Source organism: Ambystoma mexicanum, chromosome 6p (genome assembly GCF_040938575.1).
Source record: "Ambystoma mexicanum isolate Mex_15411 chromosome 6p, UKY_AmexF1_1, whole genome shotgun sequence".
NCBI lineage: Eukaryota > Metazoa > Chordata > Amphibia > Caudata > Ambystomatidae > Ambystoma > Ambystoma mexicanum.
In genome coordinates this window covers 268,425,844-268,444,963 of record NC_090935.1, presented here as the reverse complement: position 1 = coordinate 268,444,963, position 19,120 = coordinate 268,425,844, and the positions used below count along the sequence as shown (strand labels likewise).

General features: G+C 42.2%; 1 protein-coding gene across 5 annotated transcripts in view; it reads right to left on the bottom strand.

Annotated features, from left to right (window-relative positions):
* The window catches only part of DCC (DCC netrin 1 receptor), a 1,439,988-nt gene that overhangs the window by 146,837 nt on the left and 1,274,031 nt on the right, over positions 1–19,120 (bottom strand). For all 5 annotated transcript variants that reach the window (XM_069626983.1, XM_069626984.1, XM_069626982.1 and 2 more), the window contains exon 16: positions 18,498–18,593. In XM_069626983.1, coding sequence (XP_069483084.1) covers positions 18,498–18,593 — 96 coding nt within the window. The remainder of the gene's footprint in view (positions 1–18,497; positions 18,594–19,120) is intronic.

The following is a 19,120-nucleotide window of genomic DNA, read 5'->3' as shown; positions in this document are numbered from 1 at the left end:
ACTAAACAGTTTTAATGCAACCTTTTCTGAAACATTCCTGGTGACATATTAAAAGTTCACGTTGCCACCTTTGCCACGAATCCTAGCTGCAAAGCCTCAAAATTGGTTAAGCTCAATATCCATCTTAACTGCAGGACTCTATACATGTCATACATGCATGCGATCTAATCCAATCATCCACGAACACCTCATCAACCTTCCATTCCAAAATAACATCACCAGTATTCCGGAATGATAACGAAAAATACATCATTTCAATCACTGCATAGTGTCATTAGTAAAAACATTGCTGTGCATATGGGCATTACATGGGTGATGTTGAAACAAGTTGTGGCGTTTAGCTTCTCTTTACCCCAGCGAATCACATGCTTCATAGCTGCAGTGCCAACAGTGTACATAAGTTCAAACTTGCTTGATTCATGCAGCATTTCAAAACCGAAACTGGACTTCACGCACGTCATCACGCTCCAGACGCATGATGGTCCCTTCCTTTGACCTTAACTCTTCATTTTCCTTGAAGTCATACTGAAGAATCGACTATTTCCTGGTCACGTTTTAACACGTTGGTAGGTGCTTTACTTTAAGGATGTTCTCGCCGTCATCCCACTCAGCTGAGCTGACGGCATCCAGAGCTTTTCAGTGACGCCAAAAACCTGTGCGCAATCAACATTCCGAATTCCACTCCATTGCTGAATCGCTGAATCCACCAGCCACCATGCCTACGTCATCATTGCAGCAAAGTAGACAGAGCAGCACAGAGCTCCGCTGTCCCAAACAGCCGCCTCACTCGCACAGAAGAACACATGGGGGCTCACGCACGTCCATCAGCAGTTTGGTGAGACATACACTTTCTTTGATTCCGGTAACTGTAAGATGTCGCTGCAACTTTCAGCAGAATGCGATCCATCACGCTCTCCTAAGCATCTTCCGTGGGGCACACATACATCCCCAAGACACCGGCAAGGTTCACACTGTTCTCATTGCGCAGCTACCAGAACGGCCACAGCTCCCAGGGTGCCCAAGTCCTGGACAGCCTCATACACTCACCGGAGCACTCTGCCAGGGCTCTCCTCTCTGGCCCACTGCTGGTGAGCCTTGAGTAGTTGGCAGGACAATCACCTCTGCTCCTGGGTACTTAGCAGGGCAATGGCTTTGTTGCTAATGAGGTGATCGCTTTACTGCCTCCTGGGTGCCTATTACTGCAGCCTGCTTTACTCAGCCCTGGGTGCTTCTCTTTGCTTCTTGCAGACCCCTGCGTGCCTACCAGGGCTTCCACATTTCCTCAGCCCTGGGTGCTTCTCTTTGCTTCTTGCAGACCCCTGCGTGCCTACCAGGGCTTCCACATTTCCTCAGCCCTGGGTGGTGGGGCACTTCATGAACCATGGGGGGCAGTGGGCTCCCTCTATTTTGTAACAGTCTCTTACTTGAACTTCCTCCTCCTGCTCTGCACCCCCCGCAGCAGTATCTCCTTTCTCCTTATCTTGGACCACACAGTCGCACAGGTACCTGTTGCCTTGTTGCCTTCAGGGTCCATCCATCTCCAGTCCCCTCCAAGACAAGACCTCGTCGCCAATTGTTATGACCCCGGTCTGGGTCATAGTGATATAAACAGGATACGGTTGCAGGTATGCTTAATGGTTGCTTTATTCAGGTTCTTCAGTTACAGGTACAAATCAGGTCTCATCAAGTCCATAAGGAGATAGGAGGAAATCATGAGGGAAACCCACTGGCTCCCACCACCCAGGCTTCCTTAGATCAACTGCCTGGGTTAGAACCCTTTCATACACAAACACTCCAAGATACCTCATACATTCCACAAATGACATCACCACATACATACAGCATTCAGAAGGTGAAACCATACAAAGGAAGGCTGATCCTAACAATTTCCTCATCCATTTTTAAACTCCCTTTGTGAGGCATCCCTTTACCTTTCCAGTGCCTATGTTCTACTCTGTAAATAAAGAATAGTGGAACAAAGGAAACGTTTCTGTTACACAAATGTACATTTCTCCTTTCCCCTCCATTCTATTATTTGTTTCCTTTGTATCCTTTTGCGTTTTATCGTTGTCTTTGTCATCAAAATGTACTTCCGTGATCTCTGCATAATTTTTCATGGCATTGTTCTGTTCCTAAGATATATTAGAGTGTTTTAAACTTTCACCCTTCAGTTTGTTAACTTCCTTGAGGGTACAGCTAAATTACAACATTTTCTTGTCCCGTTTGTTGAAAAATGTAAAGTCATGACTGATGAAAATTTGACACATCCATCAAATTAATTTTCTGGAATTTGACTGTATATTGTTTCAGCTCCCAACCTATTCCGTTCCCTACATGAGCTCAAACAGTTTATCTCCAACTGCCTGTAAGCTAGCACTATCCCAAAGGAGCAATTTCTATGATTGAACCAGTCACTTTCCTAAACATGTTCCAGGCATGCCAGGAAAGAAGATATTGACGTTGGATATAAGGGTCTGTATGTTGAATGTGTTTTTCTTAACGTACAAGTGTACTATAGTCACTTCATTCAGATGTTTTCATTACCAGCATGCTGGTTTAGCTTGCTTCTTTTGCTGTTATTTGTTGATTTAAGATTATAATGTAATGTACTGTAACAAAATGTATAGAGCTCAACTAAGGACTTGATTGTGATATTACTGTGTGATATGAAGGTTCTCCTTATTTGAATAATTATGTTCTGCTATGATAGCTTTCCTTGGAAGCGTCTGGTGGTTCCTTGGTTTGAGATGAGATTGAGGCCATTGGTGGAGTTGAGATATGTTTTGTTTTTATCATGTTTAAGTTTAATGGTTCATAGCTCTAGTTAGACTTTTTAAAATCTGTTTAAATTAATGTGTTCCAATAAATTGTGATGGTAGTTTGTAGAATAACATCTGTGGAAATATATGATATGCTTTGTTGGCTCCTTACTGCGTGTGGTTCTATGTGTGTAAAACGTTTTTCACAAAAGAATGTACCACAACCTCAGGGATCTTCTGCAGATTTGTGGGCCTCAAAATCAACTGCATTTGTGCTTTATGAGTTACTTTCTGCACAGCGACTATGCTTCAAGATCAATTATCAACTGAGCAACAGGGGTGTAGTTAACATTCATATTGTTTGTTTGTTAAACCTGTGAGCAGCCCTGTTAACAGTGAGAAATTCACCTTTGTTCTTGTATCATCAAGAAGTCTATGGGTAAAAGAAGATATAACACTACAATTCTAGAATATCTGAAGCAAACAGAGTGAAGAAAAAGTATTACAATTGTAATGATGGTATTTTCAGTGTCTGACTACAAGGTTGGAGGGGTGGGAGAAGATAGTAGGACACATACACTCCCATTTTAGAATGTTACACAGATAATAGGATCTATGTCGTTTGAGAGCAATACAACTGGTTGAATTACACATCCACAAATCTCATTCACCAAACTCCTGTCCTGTCACCCCACCCATGGAATGCTTTTTTTTTTTCCACCTTCCATCCACCCATAGACATCGGCCCCCTGTAGCTACACCTTGGGACCCAGCCGCATAATGCTCCTAACTCCCTCCTCTCCCAATCTCCTTCCCTTCTCTTCGGCAGTGCTGCTAACTCCACTTCCTGGCTCCTTGCAATGAACACTGGACAAAGAAAGTGGAATATGCTTTCGGTCTTCCAGTGGTGGCTGTGCAGGTCAGTCAGTGGCCTTGAAATGTGGCGACACATATTCCATGAAGATGAGTTCAACCGTATAGTACAAATCACAATTTTGAAACTAGTCTCTGGAAATGGATGCAGAATAACCCACAATTATCTGAATATCAATCTGCAAAACAATATATCTCATGAGTCTCCATTTTCCTGAAGCGATGGTGGATGAGAACGGTTTTCAAAATACATTTCATTTTTATCAGAATAGTTATGGCCTTCTCATTTATTTTTTATGAAAGGCATATAGAAAGAGCAGACACCTGCCTCCACTGGCACATTCCACGTCCTGTCACATTTCCGTGGTTCTCCGAACAAAACATACTTGTGTACGTTCCTGGAGAATTCCATGGCTTCTGAAAGAATGCTGTGTGCACTACATGTTCTATCAGCTGTTGTGGCTGCAATGCATGCAACATCACCACGCGCGCACTACTGCAGATCTGACGTAGACATAAATGCCTGCATTCAGTATTGCAGTGCTGCTACTCAACAGTCTCCCAGACCGAGAGCAGCATTTGGTATTCTTCCATCTTTTTCTCCTGTTGGTTCCCAGAACAGTACTCCAGATTGCTTCAGCCGCTCCCTCCTCGGCTCATGTTGAAACTGCATTTTGACCTTGGTTTATCCCTGGATTGTCCCTAGTTTCCCTCTCCCATGTGCCCAGGAAAACAGCAAATCAAATGTTGCTTGCCTCCTGGATCATATCTGGATCCTTCATTCCTGGCTGTTGATATTTTTGGTAAATTCTGATTCCTTCCAGTTTCCTTTATACACATGGAAATTTGATCTGGTATCCGTTGAGACTTGGACTCTTTTCCTGCAGAGTATCCATTTCAACCCCGAACATTAGGGACTTTTCCTTGTGGAGTGCATCTTTCTGTACAACATCCTTTGAAGTCTATCCCTTAGTTGTCATCCTTGGGTTAAATGGGTCAGTTGCCTCTCTGCATAGTCTTTTCCTCCATGGGGAACACCTATCTTGGCCTGTGGACATTGCATCCTTTTTTCCCCCCTATTTTTCTGATAGAATCTCTGCATTCAGGTAGGAGTCGTACTGGGAGTAGGAGGTGAATGAGACCTTCTTCCTCCACATACTTACGTATTGTCCCTTTTTCTTACGGCTCCCAGGTGGTCCCCAGGAACACTTTTTTGCCCTCCCACCTTCATCCTCTTCTTAGGTCTGTGTTTTAGTTTGTGTGGTGAGTTGGGAAGGAAGACCTTTCACCTTCCATCAGTTACAAAGAGCTTCCATTCACCACACATACTCATCTGTTATAAGCTGTAATTTGCAACAAACAGCTGCTTAAAATCAGTATTTGTTTAATTTATGCATTGGATCATTTTGGGCCATGATCTCTCTGTTTTCCAATTGGACAAGTTATCTACTTGGAGCTAACCTGTCCAATTAAAACATACAAAACCATAGTTGTGTAGTATCTCATTCCCAATTCCTATTTCTTCCAGATTGTTACGGCAGGACCACATGACAACGTAGACCCTTGGTGAATGTCACTCAGGGATGGGACACAATATCGGACCTATATTTCCTGGTATGGATCAAGGGATTGTGGTCTGACCATGCACCAGCCCTTTTGGTGGGGCAAAGGAGCCCCCGCATTGGTAGTTAGAGGGATGCTCTATACCATCCCAGTGGGTACCTTGAGTTTGATTAACCGGCCATATGCCCTGGGAGCGAGCAGTCCATGACAAAGAATAGGAAAAATGCAGACTTTTGGCAATTCGGTGTAACACAGGGTGTTTTTGCAGATGCAGTCACATCCTCCGCTTTCTTCATCCGGGTCTTTAGCTCACGAAAGATCAATTTTATTTTATCGTGAAAAGTGTTTTAATGTTCTTCTTTCTCGTAGTATATAAGTTTCTTTGAATTAGAATGTAATCTTGAAAGCTTCATGGAAACAAGCCTAAATTCAAGCTAGTAGCGTTCAGGTTTTTGTTCTGCCAAAATGCTTTATCTTTCTGCTGGACTGCAGCCAAGAGGCTTACACAGTCTGAACTTTGTTGCAATCTATTTGATAGACTTTAAACAAAGATTCCAATGAAATGATTTAAAAAAAATGTATATATATATATATATGGAAAAACAAGGAAAGGTGCGCACTCCAATTCTCTGCATGACCTTCCAGGCCACTGGTGTACTCCTCCGACCGGTTTCTGTGCCAATACACGTCGTCAGGGAGGCTGGGTGGACTTGCAGCTCACCGCAGGTGCAGGTGATAAAAATCTGCTGCAAGGGCTACTGGTAGATGTAGTCATCTGGTCAGCAGAGAAAAATATATATATATATTATATCTTGACCCCTTTCTTATTGTTTTAGTAAAAAAGGAAAGCAAGCTTATTTTGGCTAATCATTTCAAAGAAGTTTGTCCAATCAGCTAATTTAAAAGCACATTTCTCCCACGTTTAAATAGTTTTGTTTGTCACTGGCAAATTAATTGTCGCTGTTCTGTGTTGCTGCAATTACTTTTGAAAACATTAATTAGGTTTCTTGTCCTAAATATAGCTATACACTTTGAAAAGAAATAGAACAAACAATGTATTCAGTAAAGAGTAGTTCACATTACATGGTGATTAAATGTGTAATACAATCCTCATAGTCTTCAATATGTATGCTCTAATGGACTGTACTGTTTTTACTTTTCATTCAGACTGAATACAATGAGAACAGAGAAATGCAAAAAATACAGTTTTCTTTCATGTGCATTTCAATATACCATTGTTAATACAGGTATATGTTTCATTAGGGTAGGTATGCCAGTTATTTGGAGACCTCTTCAGCATTAAAGGAACGCAGACATATAATCAACAAACATGTATAATTGCTGATAGCTTACACAAAACATGCAACCAATATAATACCAATTAGTACCCGGCGAGAGTCAAGCAGAATGCAACACGCATACTGATTGGCTCTCGCCGGGTCCTTACCCGGCCGAGAATCCTTCGATTCTCGGCCGGGACTCCAGCTGCCTTGTCCTCGGCGGGGGGGCGTGGCAGCCCCTCAGCCAATGAGGAGGCTCGAAGCGGGGCCATCCACGCTCTGAGCCTCCCCACGGCTGAGAGGCTGCCTCCGCCCCCCGCTGGGGACTCGGGTAAGCTTTTTTTTTTTCCTCTTCCCTCTCTCCTCCCTACCCCATCCCACTTACCTTCTTGCTCCGGTGTCCCTGGCGGGGGACGATGGCAGCCTCCAGCAGTGTGGAGACTCCGCGCCTCCACACAGCTGGAGGCTTCCATCGTTCCCTGGCAGGGAGGAAGGTACGTTTTTTTTTTTTTTTCTCCCCCTTCCCCTCCCTCCCTCCCAACCCCACTTACCTCCTGCTTTTTTTTTCGGGAACGGACGTGCTGGGAACACTTGTGTTCCCAGCGCATCTTCTCCCGAAGGCCGCCATGGAAAGAGAAAACGGATTCCCGTTTTCCCTTTCCCGGCGGCCATTTTCTTGGTCTTTTTTTTTTTTTCTGTCCCGAAACGCCGCAGCGTTTCGGGACAGAAAAAAATGCTTTTATTGCCCCGGTCACGCACATATTATATTGCTTAATTAACAAATAGTGCTCAAAAGGCTGGGCCATGGAAGGGATGTGGTGCCCAATAAATGCCTGCGACTATGCCCTCATTTGTGGAGGTTTTCATAACGTTACATTTGAGCAATTCAGAGTTTCAGTCTGACTTATTTACCTGGTCCTCCTGATGGGGCACAATTATGCCAACAGCACAGATGTCTCCCACACGTTTATTAACTAGTTGTGGACCTGGCAAAACACTTTTTGGAAATATGTGACAAATGGTTTCCCCAAAAAAACAATCACATAGTCATGGCTGATCCGCAACTCGTGTGCATTGTGAGTTACTCTTTTCCCATGTCCTTACACTTTTCCAGTTAAGACTTGTATAATATCTACACTCTTAGCCTAATTGGCATGTATGTGAAACGAAGTTAAAGTACTTTTAAATGTAATGTGATGATTGTAAGACAAGATCTGCTAACACATTTTGGTACAAAAGTATACATACTTTAAGCCACGCGGCCAACTGGTAAAACAACTGAAGCACTGTAACGTGAGTCTGTGAGTCTGAAGCTGCTTCATCAGACTCTATCCATATGCTACTCGTATGTTATGTTTATGATATAGTAAGACTAATCCACTGTAACCTACACTATTGCCATCTGTTCTGTATACTAGTATAAACATATGTATGGTAGCAGTAGAAAAGCCAATGCAGCTGCAAACTAAATGGTGTCTAGTATAGTGAGTGGGATTTACTTTTGTTATTACACACTGCATTCTCTTGACATGGGAAGTATTGTTTAATACATGTATTACTTATACACAGTATTTTGAGATTTAAAACCATAAGCATGTATTCAAACACAGGAATATGGATTTTGATAGGTAAAACCAGGTGCAAGAAGATATCGGTGGACACATCCATTGTAGAACCTATTACACCTTTCCTAACATTTACCAACACAATAGGAGTAGAGAGTGGGATAGAAAACCTGTCTTCCAGAACTATCTGTAATTATTCCATATAAGTGCACAGTCTGTCACACAGTCAGACATACATTATTTTCAATTCAGACTTTGTTTAATTACATCTAGATGGCATACATATACGCTTTGGGAAATACAATCGTGGGTAAAGGCACTACAGTGTTAATGTTTTTCTTTGCCCAAAATATTGATAAAAAGAAGAGATCTGGGGAACAGAGAAGTGTGAAAAACTGTTCTTGCTTGTCAACATAAGCTTATACATGTGTTCATTGTTTGCGCTAACTTGCTTTATCTGTGGACATGCACCTAAAGCGTCACTTACTCCTTTAATACATATTAAACTACCCATGATGCTTCCCTGCTACACCTGCACTTACGTCTTTCAAACGTATTTGTCTGGACTACCTCTACACCAAACAATTGCAAGCTCTTCCTCTATAAAATCTTTAAATGTTGTGTGTCCTTTCATTTAAATTGTTCACATATCTATGGAAGCACAGTGAGGTTCAGTACACGCTTTTAATAAGAGATGTGTTCTGTAAAACATAAAGAACACATCTTTTCTTTACTATATTTTTAACACATATCTTCCCTTTTGGATCCATTATTCAGCATTTCTTGAGTTTAAAACTAAGCATAATGAGATTTGTGTTAATAGAATATACTCAAAATGTGTGTCTTGGGGACAGAACAGGGTTGACTTTTTCATTCACATTCCCTCACCCTCAGGTCAATAAACTGAGTACCACCTTGTGGGTAATAATGACAATAATACGTAACATTGGTTACCAAGTTCTCTCAAAGTGGATTGCTGGTGATAAAACATCAGACATAGAATTATTATCATTATTATTATTATTGTAAAACCTATCTTCAAAAATTATCTAACAAAGTCAAAATGGATTTGGCATGTTTTGTGTATTGAAGTATATTTATACATTTGTATTTTTTGCAAGCAATGTTGGGGTCGTTTTTAACATGTAACATAATAACTATTCTGAAAAAAACACAAATTCAAGCACAACACTCAGATCCATTATCCTTTCTTTGATCACTACCTAATCTTCTCTTTTGAAAATGCCCCCAATTTTCTTGTGAGAATACTTCACATAAGGCGTAGCGTATATATATCACATCTGAAATTATTATATGTGTTTGATCATAGTATTCCGTTTGGCACCCCTAATACATAGGATTAATAGAGGGTTGCTCTCAGTGACACATAGTTCACTCATTAGAGAATACTTTTAACATGTGGGCACAACACAATGGATACTTTGCCAAACGATACCATACATTTCAAATGGAAGTGTAGTAGACAACAGGCATCCCTGATCATATTTTCTTATTTGTCATTTTAAGAGTTGCTGATAGTGTGTGTGTACTCTAACTTTTCTTTGTTTCTAGATGTTTGGTTTGATGCTGAACAGTGAAAGGAGGGGGTAGATGAAGTAAACACAACACAATAAAGTTGAGAACATGCAATCATGAATAGAATCATTACTGTTAATCACAACTCAATCATGTTTGAACTTGTAAGATATCTCTAAATGATGCATCTGCTACACAATTGGCTGAAGGAAAGTCCATGAGGATTCCCCTTTTACATCCTTTTTATAATTCTCAGGTACTTATGCATCATTCTTGGTAGAAGCATGCACTGTGGTTCTACAGCAACAGTGACCAATTGCATCACTGTATGCACTTTTGATGCCCAAGTACACGTTCCTATCATTAGAACATTCACTGGGGCAAGATGCGTAGAGATTTACAGAATGGAGTAGTGATTGAGGGTGAGTACAAGTTAAAACTAACCAATTGCTAGTTAAATGAGATCATGGGATGTATTGACCCACTCCGCTATGTAATGTGGCATTACCCTGCCAGTTGTGGTGAAAGAAACGGCAACAATGGCTGCAAAACCCTTGTGCGTGCCAAAAACCTAGAAAAACTGTGTGCTTCAGCACACAAAAAAAGGGATACACAACCTGCCACCCATGGTGCATGTGCAGTGGAATAAAGCACACCCTGCAGAAATGTGCCAGTGGGTCCCATGATCAGCAGAGTGCACAGAGAAAGAAGCAGCACTTTGCAAGGGAAACCCCAAAATGTGTCTACAAATGACATTTGCTTTGTTGCGAAGAACTCCAAAATGCCTATAACACAACACTTTTCAACATTCACAATGTTTCCTGGTGCTAAAATCCATGTATCAAATGAAACATTGTGAAACATACAAAGTCTGAAAACTGACAGCCTCTATGCCAAAATCTGGGTGCCGTACCCGGGGCTGCCTGAATGACAGCTGTCAGAGGAGTACTGAGGAAGCTTTAAAATGACCTAAAGCTAAACAGTCTGCTGAGTTAGCAAACATAAACAGGATTGTTGCCAAAAAGGAATACATATTTTAGTTGTGTTTTTGATTCCACAGATTTTAAGGCCAAGAATAATGAGACAATAAAACACTCTGGAAAATCAGCGAGAAAACTTATAAAGAAATGATAATTGAGGCAAAGAAGAACTACTATGATAAACAGATTTCAGCGGCAGCTAATTCCACCAGCAAACTCTTCTATATATTGAAATCCATTGATAAACCTAAAGGCATCAACCCCATCTTCTCGCCCACCCAGGAAGAATGTGGTGCAACCCAGATAGCATTTTTTAACAAAATCGATAAGGCCAGGGATATTATAGCCAAATCCCTAGCGGCCACCAAGTCACCCACTCAAGACTACCCAGAGGAACTTATCCACCAGACGGCCCAATTTAGGTTCAAGCCCATCACTGTCAAAGACATGATAAAAGTCCTGGCATCCATGAAACCCAACACTGTGCGCCGAAAACATACTGCCGGCCAACATCATCCTAGACCATCCTGACATCTTTGCACCAGCCTTAACCAAAGTGATAAACACATCACTCTGCGATCAATTCGTGCCTAAAAGCATAAAAAGGGTAAGAGTCTCTCCCCTTAATAAAAAACAAATCTAGCGGGTGGGAGAACGAGGTGGAAAGGAGGGGGTGTACCAAGGCGAAAGTAATATTTACGTTGGCTGCAATGTCCCTCATCGCGCAGAAGTGGAAAGGCCCTGCGGTCCCTATAGAGCAGGAATGGCTGAGGAAAATGTGGGACATTGTTTCATTGGAATGGGAAACTTATGCGGCCGACAACAAACTGGAAACCTTTTATGCGGATTGGAGGGAAACTTTGGAATACTTGAAAGGGGAATTCAGGGAACAATGGTGCCCCCAAAGACTTAAACTGTTGGACATCTTCAATTGAAAGATTGGTTGGGAAATGGATAGAGGGAAGGACAATAGGGGCTGTGACGGGGGGTTGAGGTGAGGGGGGGTTTATTTCATTGTTGAACCTTATTTGTTTTTCTTTGTTAATGAAACAATAAAAAGAAGTTTAAAAAAATAATAATAATAATCTAGACCAAAGGGACCCAAACAATCTCAGGCCTATAACCAACTGTAACTTTATACTTACAAATCATGGACAAGATTGCCACCACACAGCTCCAAGAACAAGTAGAAAGCTTGGAACTCCTGCACTACCAACAGTCTGGTTTTCGACCAGCGCATAGCACAGAAACAGCTATGCTGGATCTTCAGACTAAGATGCTCAACATCATTGACCAGGGGAAAGCCGGCTTGCTCGTACTCTTGGACCTGAACACTGCCTTCAACCTATTAGATCACAACCTACTCAAGACAGCTTTAAAAAAAAACAGCAAACTGCTCAGATGAAGCAATAAGCTGGATCATGTCTTTCCTACAAAACAGAACGTCTAGATTTAATTGGGGAAACCTATTCTCAATAGAAAAAGAAATCACCTGTGGAGCCCCACAGGGCACCAGCATGTCCCCACTCCAGTTTAACCTATACCTCAGGTTTCTCTGTATAGTCCTCGATAACATCAACATGTTCTTTACCAATTACGCTGATGACACTCAGCTGGTAATTGAACTAAGTGGAGACCATCAAAAGGACAATGAAAAACTAAGTGTAGTTTACAAAGCGGTAGAGCAATGGATGGACCAAAATTGGATGTGCATAAACGTCAACAAAACAGAACTCATTGTCTTTGGTTCTAATCTAATCAGATCTAAGCTCCATCCCGCATACAACACCTTCACCATCAAAAATACCCAAATTAAGGTCTTAAACAAGGTTAAAACCCTTGGGATGATGCTAGAAGCATCTCTGGGATCAGAGGCCTGCTGTCATGATGCCTACCCCCAGGGACCCAGACCAAGTCCAGCAACCCCGGAAGCAGGCACCAAGTTATACTAAGCAAGCCCAACAACCTCTGCTAGGGGCTATTTGGGTGCAGTCCTGGCGGAATAGGCACCAGGCTCATATGGAGAGTCAGTCCTGGCGCCATAGGCGGCAGGCTCATAGATTAAAACTTACCTGATGCAGACCATGCTTCAAGAGCTCCAAGCCAAATGAGGCTTGGAAGGGACTACTTTACCTAGGGACTATTTTTTACTCGGGTGGGGCTGGGGAGGAATACTTACCTGGGGCTACTTTGGAGGCTATTTAAACCATGCCCGAAGAGCAGCACACGCTTCGCGTTATTCTGCATCCAGCACCATAATGCTCACCGTGCTTGCAAGTCTGCATCCAGTCTTCTGCCATGCCCGCCTCGAGTCTGGAGCTCCTAGAAAAAGGGAGAAAGAAGGAGAAAAGGTTATAACAAGAGTAATACCTTTGATCCTTACCTGAATTCCCGATCCATCGCGCCTTCGAGCTGGAAGAAAGAAGTTATTATATGCACGTCGCCTCGCCTGCAGCAGCGCCGCGCTGAACTCACCGGCCTTCGCAGCATCTTCACATTCCACTGCATCCTTCTGCACGCTCCCGCCGCACTCCAACACCTAAGGGGAAGACAAGAACAGCAAGGTGAGCCAATTGAATACACAGAGGCAATATTAGTTACCCCCATAGACTTACCTGATTTTACCACCGGGGGACTATTCCTCTTCACAGGTCTGCGCAGCTTCCACTGCATCCTCGCCGAACCCCGGCCCCTAAGGGGAAATACAAGGACAGCAAGGTGAAACAAAGGGACAAACAAGGGGAAACCTCACCACAATAGACTTACCTGAGTTTACCGCCGGAGGCATTATTCCCCGAGACTTCATACTTTCTCTCAGCGCCTGAATAGGGGAGAAAGCAACAGGTTATATATTGACATTATTTTATCGAACTGTGTTGGATAATACAAATCCTTACCTGAATATTACCGGTTGCCAAGAGGAACTCTTCGCTAGGGTCAAGCTGCAACCTGCAAGGAATCGAACAAGAGTGAAAGTCAGACATTTGGACTCTTACGAACAACATACTTATGGCGTCTTGCCAGGAATCTCAGAGTCAATATTGTTCTGGAACTCACCAATTCCTTCGAGCCAGTGAGGCAACTGGTTATCTACGTGCCCCTGCGCTCAATGCAGGATGGAGAGCTCATCTTTACAAACCATCAGGTGAGACTATAAGAGGGGACATCAAAGGTTATCAGTGGGGAGAAAAGCGGGAGCGGGAGGGTTAACGCTCAACTCCATGGGTGGTTAATTCCCTTTCTCCATTTGCAGAAGAATATTCCTACGGGCCAAGCAAACAAAGCTAGGTGGGCCCGTCCAGTCCGTCATCTCGGCACTATGCGTCCCATTGGTGGAGACCGCAGCTGTCCAGTTCAGATCGACGCCCCTGTGGGAGCCAGGTGAGCGTAACACCCAAACCCTCTACGTTATAAAAATGTGCTCATACCACCATTGCTTACTAAAAGCCTTAAGACCCTACCTACCTGACGAGAACAGTGCCACGGTCGCAAGAGCTACCATTTTATCCCGCTTAGACTATGGTAATGCCCTAATACTAGGATCTAACAAAAATTGCTACCACAGCTACCAAGTTCTGCAAAACAAGGCAGTGAGAATTATTAAGCAAAAGACCAGGAATCAGCACATCAGCGAAGCCAGGAAAGAACTTCACTGGCTAAAAAATGAAGAGAGAGTCCAATTTAAGTCCCTCACGCTTACACATAGATGTATTTTTGGTAAAGCCCCTGCCCCTGAAAACTAAAATAATTCCATACAAGCCTGCCAGAGAGCTAAAATCAGCCGAACAAGGATTGATCATGGTGGCTCCTTTCAGATGTAAAAACGGGGCAGGTAAATCCTTCCCTATAAATGTTGCAGGCCTATGGAATAACCTCCCTGGCCAGATAAGAATGGAAGCTAATTATCAACGCTTCCGCAAACAACTGAAAACCCACATCTTCAAGTAATATACACAATACATCCCGCCCACCTATTCATGCACATCTAATGTGTTGTGCTGTGTGTACTTTGTTTGTCACTTGTCCTTCGTGTTCTTATCTCTGCGCCCCAAAGCTTGAGAGCTACCGGCGCAATACAAATAAATAAATGGGGACTGCAGAGAGACAAAAAGAGGCAGAGCCAAGCAACCATCTGTTGCTAAACATGAACAAAGAACACATTTTAAAAGACTCATAACTTGCTATTCAAAATGGTGAAAAATGTAAAAAGGACAGAGTTGTTCATTTAATTTCCGGCTGCATGTGTGAAGAGGTGGTAGAACTGTGTGACATGTTCTGGACAGGAATGGCAAGATATGTGGTTTTATGCTAAATGTATGACTGTTAGAATTGTGAAAATGTAGATGCATATCCATATGTTAAACACGCACACTTGTGAACATTTGCAGAAACATTGGAAATTGTGTTCATAGTGAAAAGGGCAAAATTCTGTAGAAAGTGGAGACAAGATCCCACCACGGCAGGGTTTTGAGGAATAGCTGCTAAGTAAAATATGGCATCTTTGTGTGTGGTTTGTATAAAGGTGACCAATGTAGAATTGTACATTCGGTATAAAATCCGATTTTGAGACCAGTGGCTAAAGGGAGGTCTCTGAGGATTGTAAAGCAAATCAGAAAACGTGACATCACCCAGCCTTGATTCAATCACTCAAATTGCAATTGCAAGAGATGAAGTGTGGCCCTATTCCAGCTCACAGGGGCAAGCTTAGCTAAGCCGGCACACACACCCCCTTTGTGATGTCATTTTATAGCATAAATAGAGACAACGGACACAACATAGGGACTCACAGATCCAGACACTTTCCTGATTCTGACGAAGCACTCTGATCCAGCATCCTACATCCAGCTTTAAATGTTTTTCCAGATCCAGATGCCAAATCTCTTGCAGGCAATAGAGACTATTGATTTCCAGCAAGGCCCAAATCCTCAAATGTATTCTCTCCACACAGTAAAGCGCTGTGTGTTGTGAGAAGGCTTTTTGAACCAGTATCCAGACATTCTCTGGCTTGCCACCACTAGGCTTGCCTGAGGAACTCGCCATCCAACACCAAATACCAACAGACTAGGAGAGCAGATCCGGTGCCAATCTGACGACCGGCCTAGAGGATCCAGTCTTGTGCTTGATGTGCTGTCTTTCCTAGACCAGACCCTATACTGAACAGAGCTGACGGTCCCATTTAAAAATGTATCATGTGAGTATAAATAGGAAGAACTGTGTCCCATAGCATATGTCCTTTGCATAGTGTTGTCCCTATCCAACCCATTCTATCTTTAATTCAGAACCAGTACTTTTAGGAGTATCTTTGCCTTGTCACATCCCTATCCAACCCATCCTAGCTTTCCTTCAGAACCAGTATTGTTAGAGCTATCTTTGCGGTGACCCTTTTCTCATCTGAAGAAGTCAAGTTTCCTTATCAGGTGGGTCACCCTGATCCAGTGACTGTAAGATCCCTGTGTGGTATTTGCTTCTTCATAGTCATCCTCTAGTGTAAGCAAAGCCATTTCATTTGTCATTTTCAAAAGTGCATTTCTGTTTTTCATTCTCACGCCTATTTTACAAAAACGACCTTTACTTAAACCTCCATAACCCGCTCAGTTTTTGTGATAGAAACGACATTTCAACTCCTAATTGTACCTGTCTTCCATAGCTATCAATAGAACCCAAAACCACACTGTAAAACTGTGATTCTCCCGTTATCATGAATATCACACAATGAAAAGTTTGCCGCGATTTTAAAACTCTGAAAAGTTTACATGTGTAAAAGAGCTTTTAACTGCTTTCAACTTGGACCTTAAGATTTTAATTGTATTCTGCTGACCAAATCATTGCTTGTGCTTGTGTGCAACTGTTCAAAGTGGCTCCCATAGGAATTTCTAACAATTTTAGTATTTTTGACCAGATTTGGTGTTTTTGCCAAGTCCATTCTAAAGATAATTTGAAAGCCAGTCTGACAGCTGAAAAGTCAATTCCGTTTTTCTCTTGTGTTTGCTGGGGGAAAGTGGGACTGATATTCTGTTTGATTTGTGCCATTCCTGAATACCTGCTCTCTTCTCCCATCTCTTTACCTTGCTTATTGGGGTTTGAGGGCTGTTGCAGGGGGAACTTCTAACCATAGTACTATCTGATCGGAAACCAACACAAAAGTAGTATTTTCTGTGCTGCATTTGTTTTGCTCATTACTTACTCCCCCTGTATTAAAGATATTATTCAGTGTTCTGTCACCCCATTGGTGATTGTTGTTTATATATTAAAACATATTGTGATTACATTTTAAATACTTAAATAAATATTTACCTTTGCAAACCAGCCTGATTCCTGGTTCAGTGTGACCGGGGGGGGGGGTTCCAGGAGAAAGGTGTGATGAGGGTGGTATATCATTCAGAATATTGAATTTATAGACAAAAATAAACAAGGGTTTCAGTTGTGAACTAGATGCTGGGCTTTGACTTGGGTGTGTTGAAATCACTTACAAGATTTAGGCCAAAAGAACTTCCTCCAATTCACTGCCTTACAACAATCTTTGAGGGGAGACAAGGAATCCACACCAGGGTGGTTTTGGTCATAGAATGAGCACATCCTCACAGGGGATATCTGACCTCCATAATATTCTGCAAACTATTATGCATAACTTGATTTAGAATCCTATTCTACAACAGTGCACTTTTGTACTGTAAAATAGTTTGCCTGTGGCACTGTTATGTAATGTAAGAGATTTTAATACTGAGCCAGTTACCACCATAGCGGTCACCCAGTATCAAACCTGATTCGTGTGTATTGGAATTATTGTGCCTATGCCTGGGTTTTCCTTCTGTGAGCCTGCGTAGAAAAAAAACAATGGGATGTGGGGGAGATTTTTAGACAGAGAGGTTAAACACAGCCTTTTTGGGTAAATGGTTAGGAAAGACTGGAATCAGAAGGGATTGTTTTTTAGGGTGAGTGTGTGTTCCCTGATTCATACTAGAGGTACCGAAGCGGTAGAATTCTTACTTGGAGCTACAAATAGGGGTGTTGCTCTGCTGGCAATTCTGGGTCTCTGTACTTGCTAAAAAATTGGGAGATGTGTGGTTGTGTGATGGACCCTAGAGGGGTTCAAGTAATATGCTCAAACACTGTGTTGTAGGACTGCAAACCATTTATCACCTTTTCATTCATACTATAAAGCAACATGCTGCTGGTAGTGCTTTTTAGAAGCATGTCATCACTTTAACAGGAATAACTAGCTTACATGTTCTCCCCTCCCCCACCCCCCGGTTTCTGATGCATTTAGTTGCCATGATTTACATGCATCATTGATATTGCAGTATGCTATTGTATATTTTTGACTGTACACAATGACATCCAATCTAAACATGTTTGGAATAATATTGACCCAAATGAGGTTGGCGAAACTGAAAGGTCAGTTAAAGTTCAGTCTGTTTTGTAAGAGTACAGTGGTTAGGTGTTGAACCTTCCGAGTGCAGCAGCAATTTTACAAACAGTGCCTGACTGACAAATGTTTACATTGGAGCAAATGAAAGTGATACCTTTAAGCACCTCAGATATGCATCTCTCCTCTTATACCCTAGTCAAAGATCCAATTGTGTAACTGGAGTACATCTGGAAATGTTTGGTTCATTTTGAAGATGCTCACATTCAAATCTGATTGGGATAGATTTACTCAAGGGCATGCCAGAGATGCTGCAGACATTTTCAGATGTCTTCAAATTTTAGGCTTTGTGAATCAGGTGTTAGGTATAAGGTGAAAATCTGATATCCTCATGGGCGTCTCTTCCTTGCGTCCAGTGCAAACCTTTAAATGTAGTGCATATGAATATTAAGTGTGTGTGTTGCTTTAACTTACATTTGCAACATCACTGCATACATTGGTTCAGCTTTGGGACCCCCGGCCTCAAATGGCAGCCATTTTTGACAATACTATTTACTGTAATGGTGTTAGCGTACCTGTCATGGATCTGGTGGTGGCACTTTCATACAACGGAACACCCTCGCCTGCGTTGTTGAAGGCTTTCAAGGAAATCACATAATGGGAACTCGGCTCTGTAGAAAAAAATGCACAAAAAAACACAATTTTGGAATGTTGCCATCCTCTATCGGTTGTATGAAAACATTTTCAAATGAAAAACTGTACATTGATACAAAGATTCTGGAAGCAGAGAAGGACGTCCATGGTCAGCTTGTGTACTCATGTTCCGGTCCTGCCTGTTTCAACAGCTTAAACAGAATGTAGACCTCAGCTCTGGCTTTGCTTTTATCATATGAAAGTAATGATGTCAGTACACATAATAGGTTTACTTTTCTTAGTGACATTCACCCTTCTAGTCCCAGTGGAAGGCCATGTTTCTGAGTGTTTTCTCTGGACTGTAGCGTATGCTGTTGGGCATATACGTGGCTTTCATTTAATGATGGGGCATTGTTGAAGAAGAGAAGAAAAGCTATCAAGGTAGTTCTCTTGCAAACAGTTCTTCAATGAACATGATAAGAAATACCTGTACAGAAAGAGTTCCCTCAGTCTAAGGAAAGTGTGGAGTTGCTTGACAGACCAAAGAATAAAAAGCCTTAAAGTG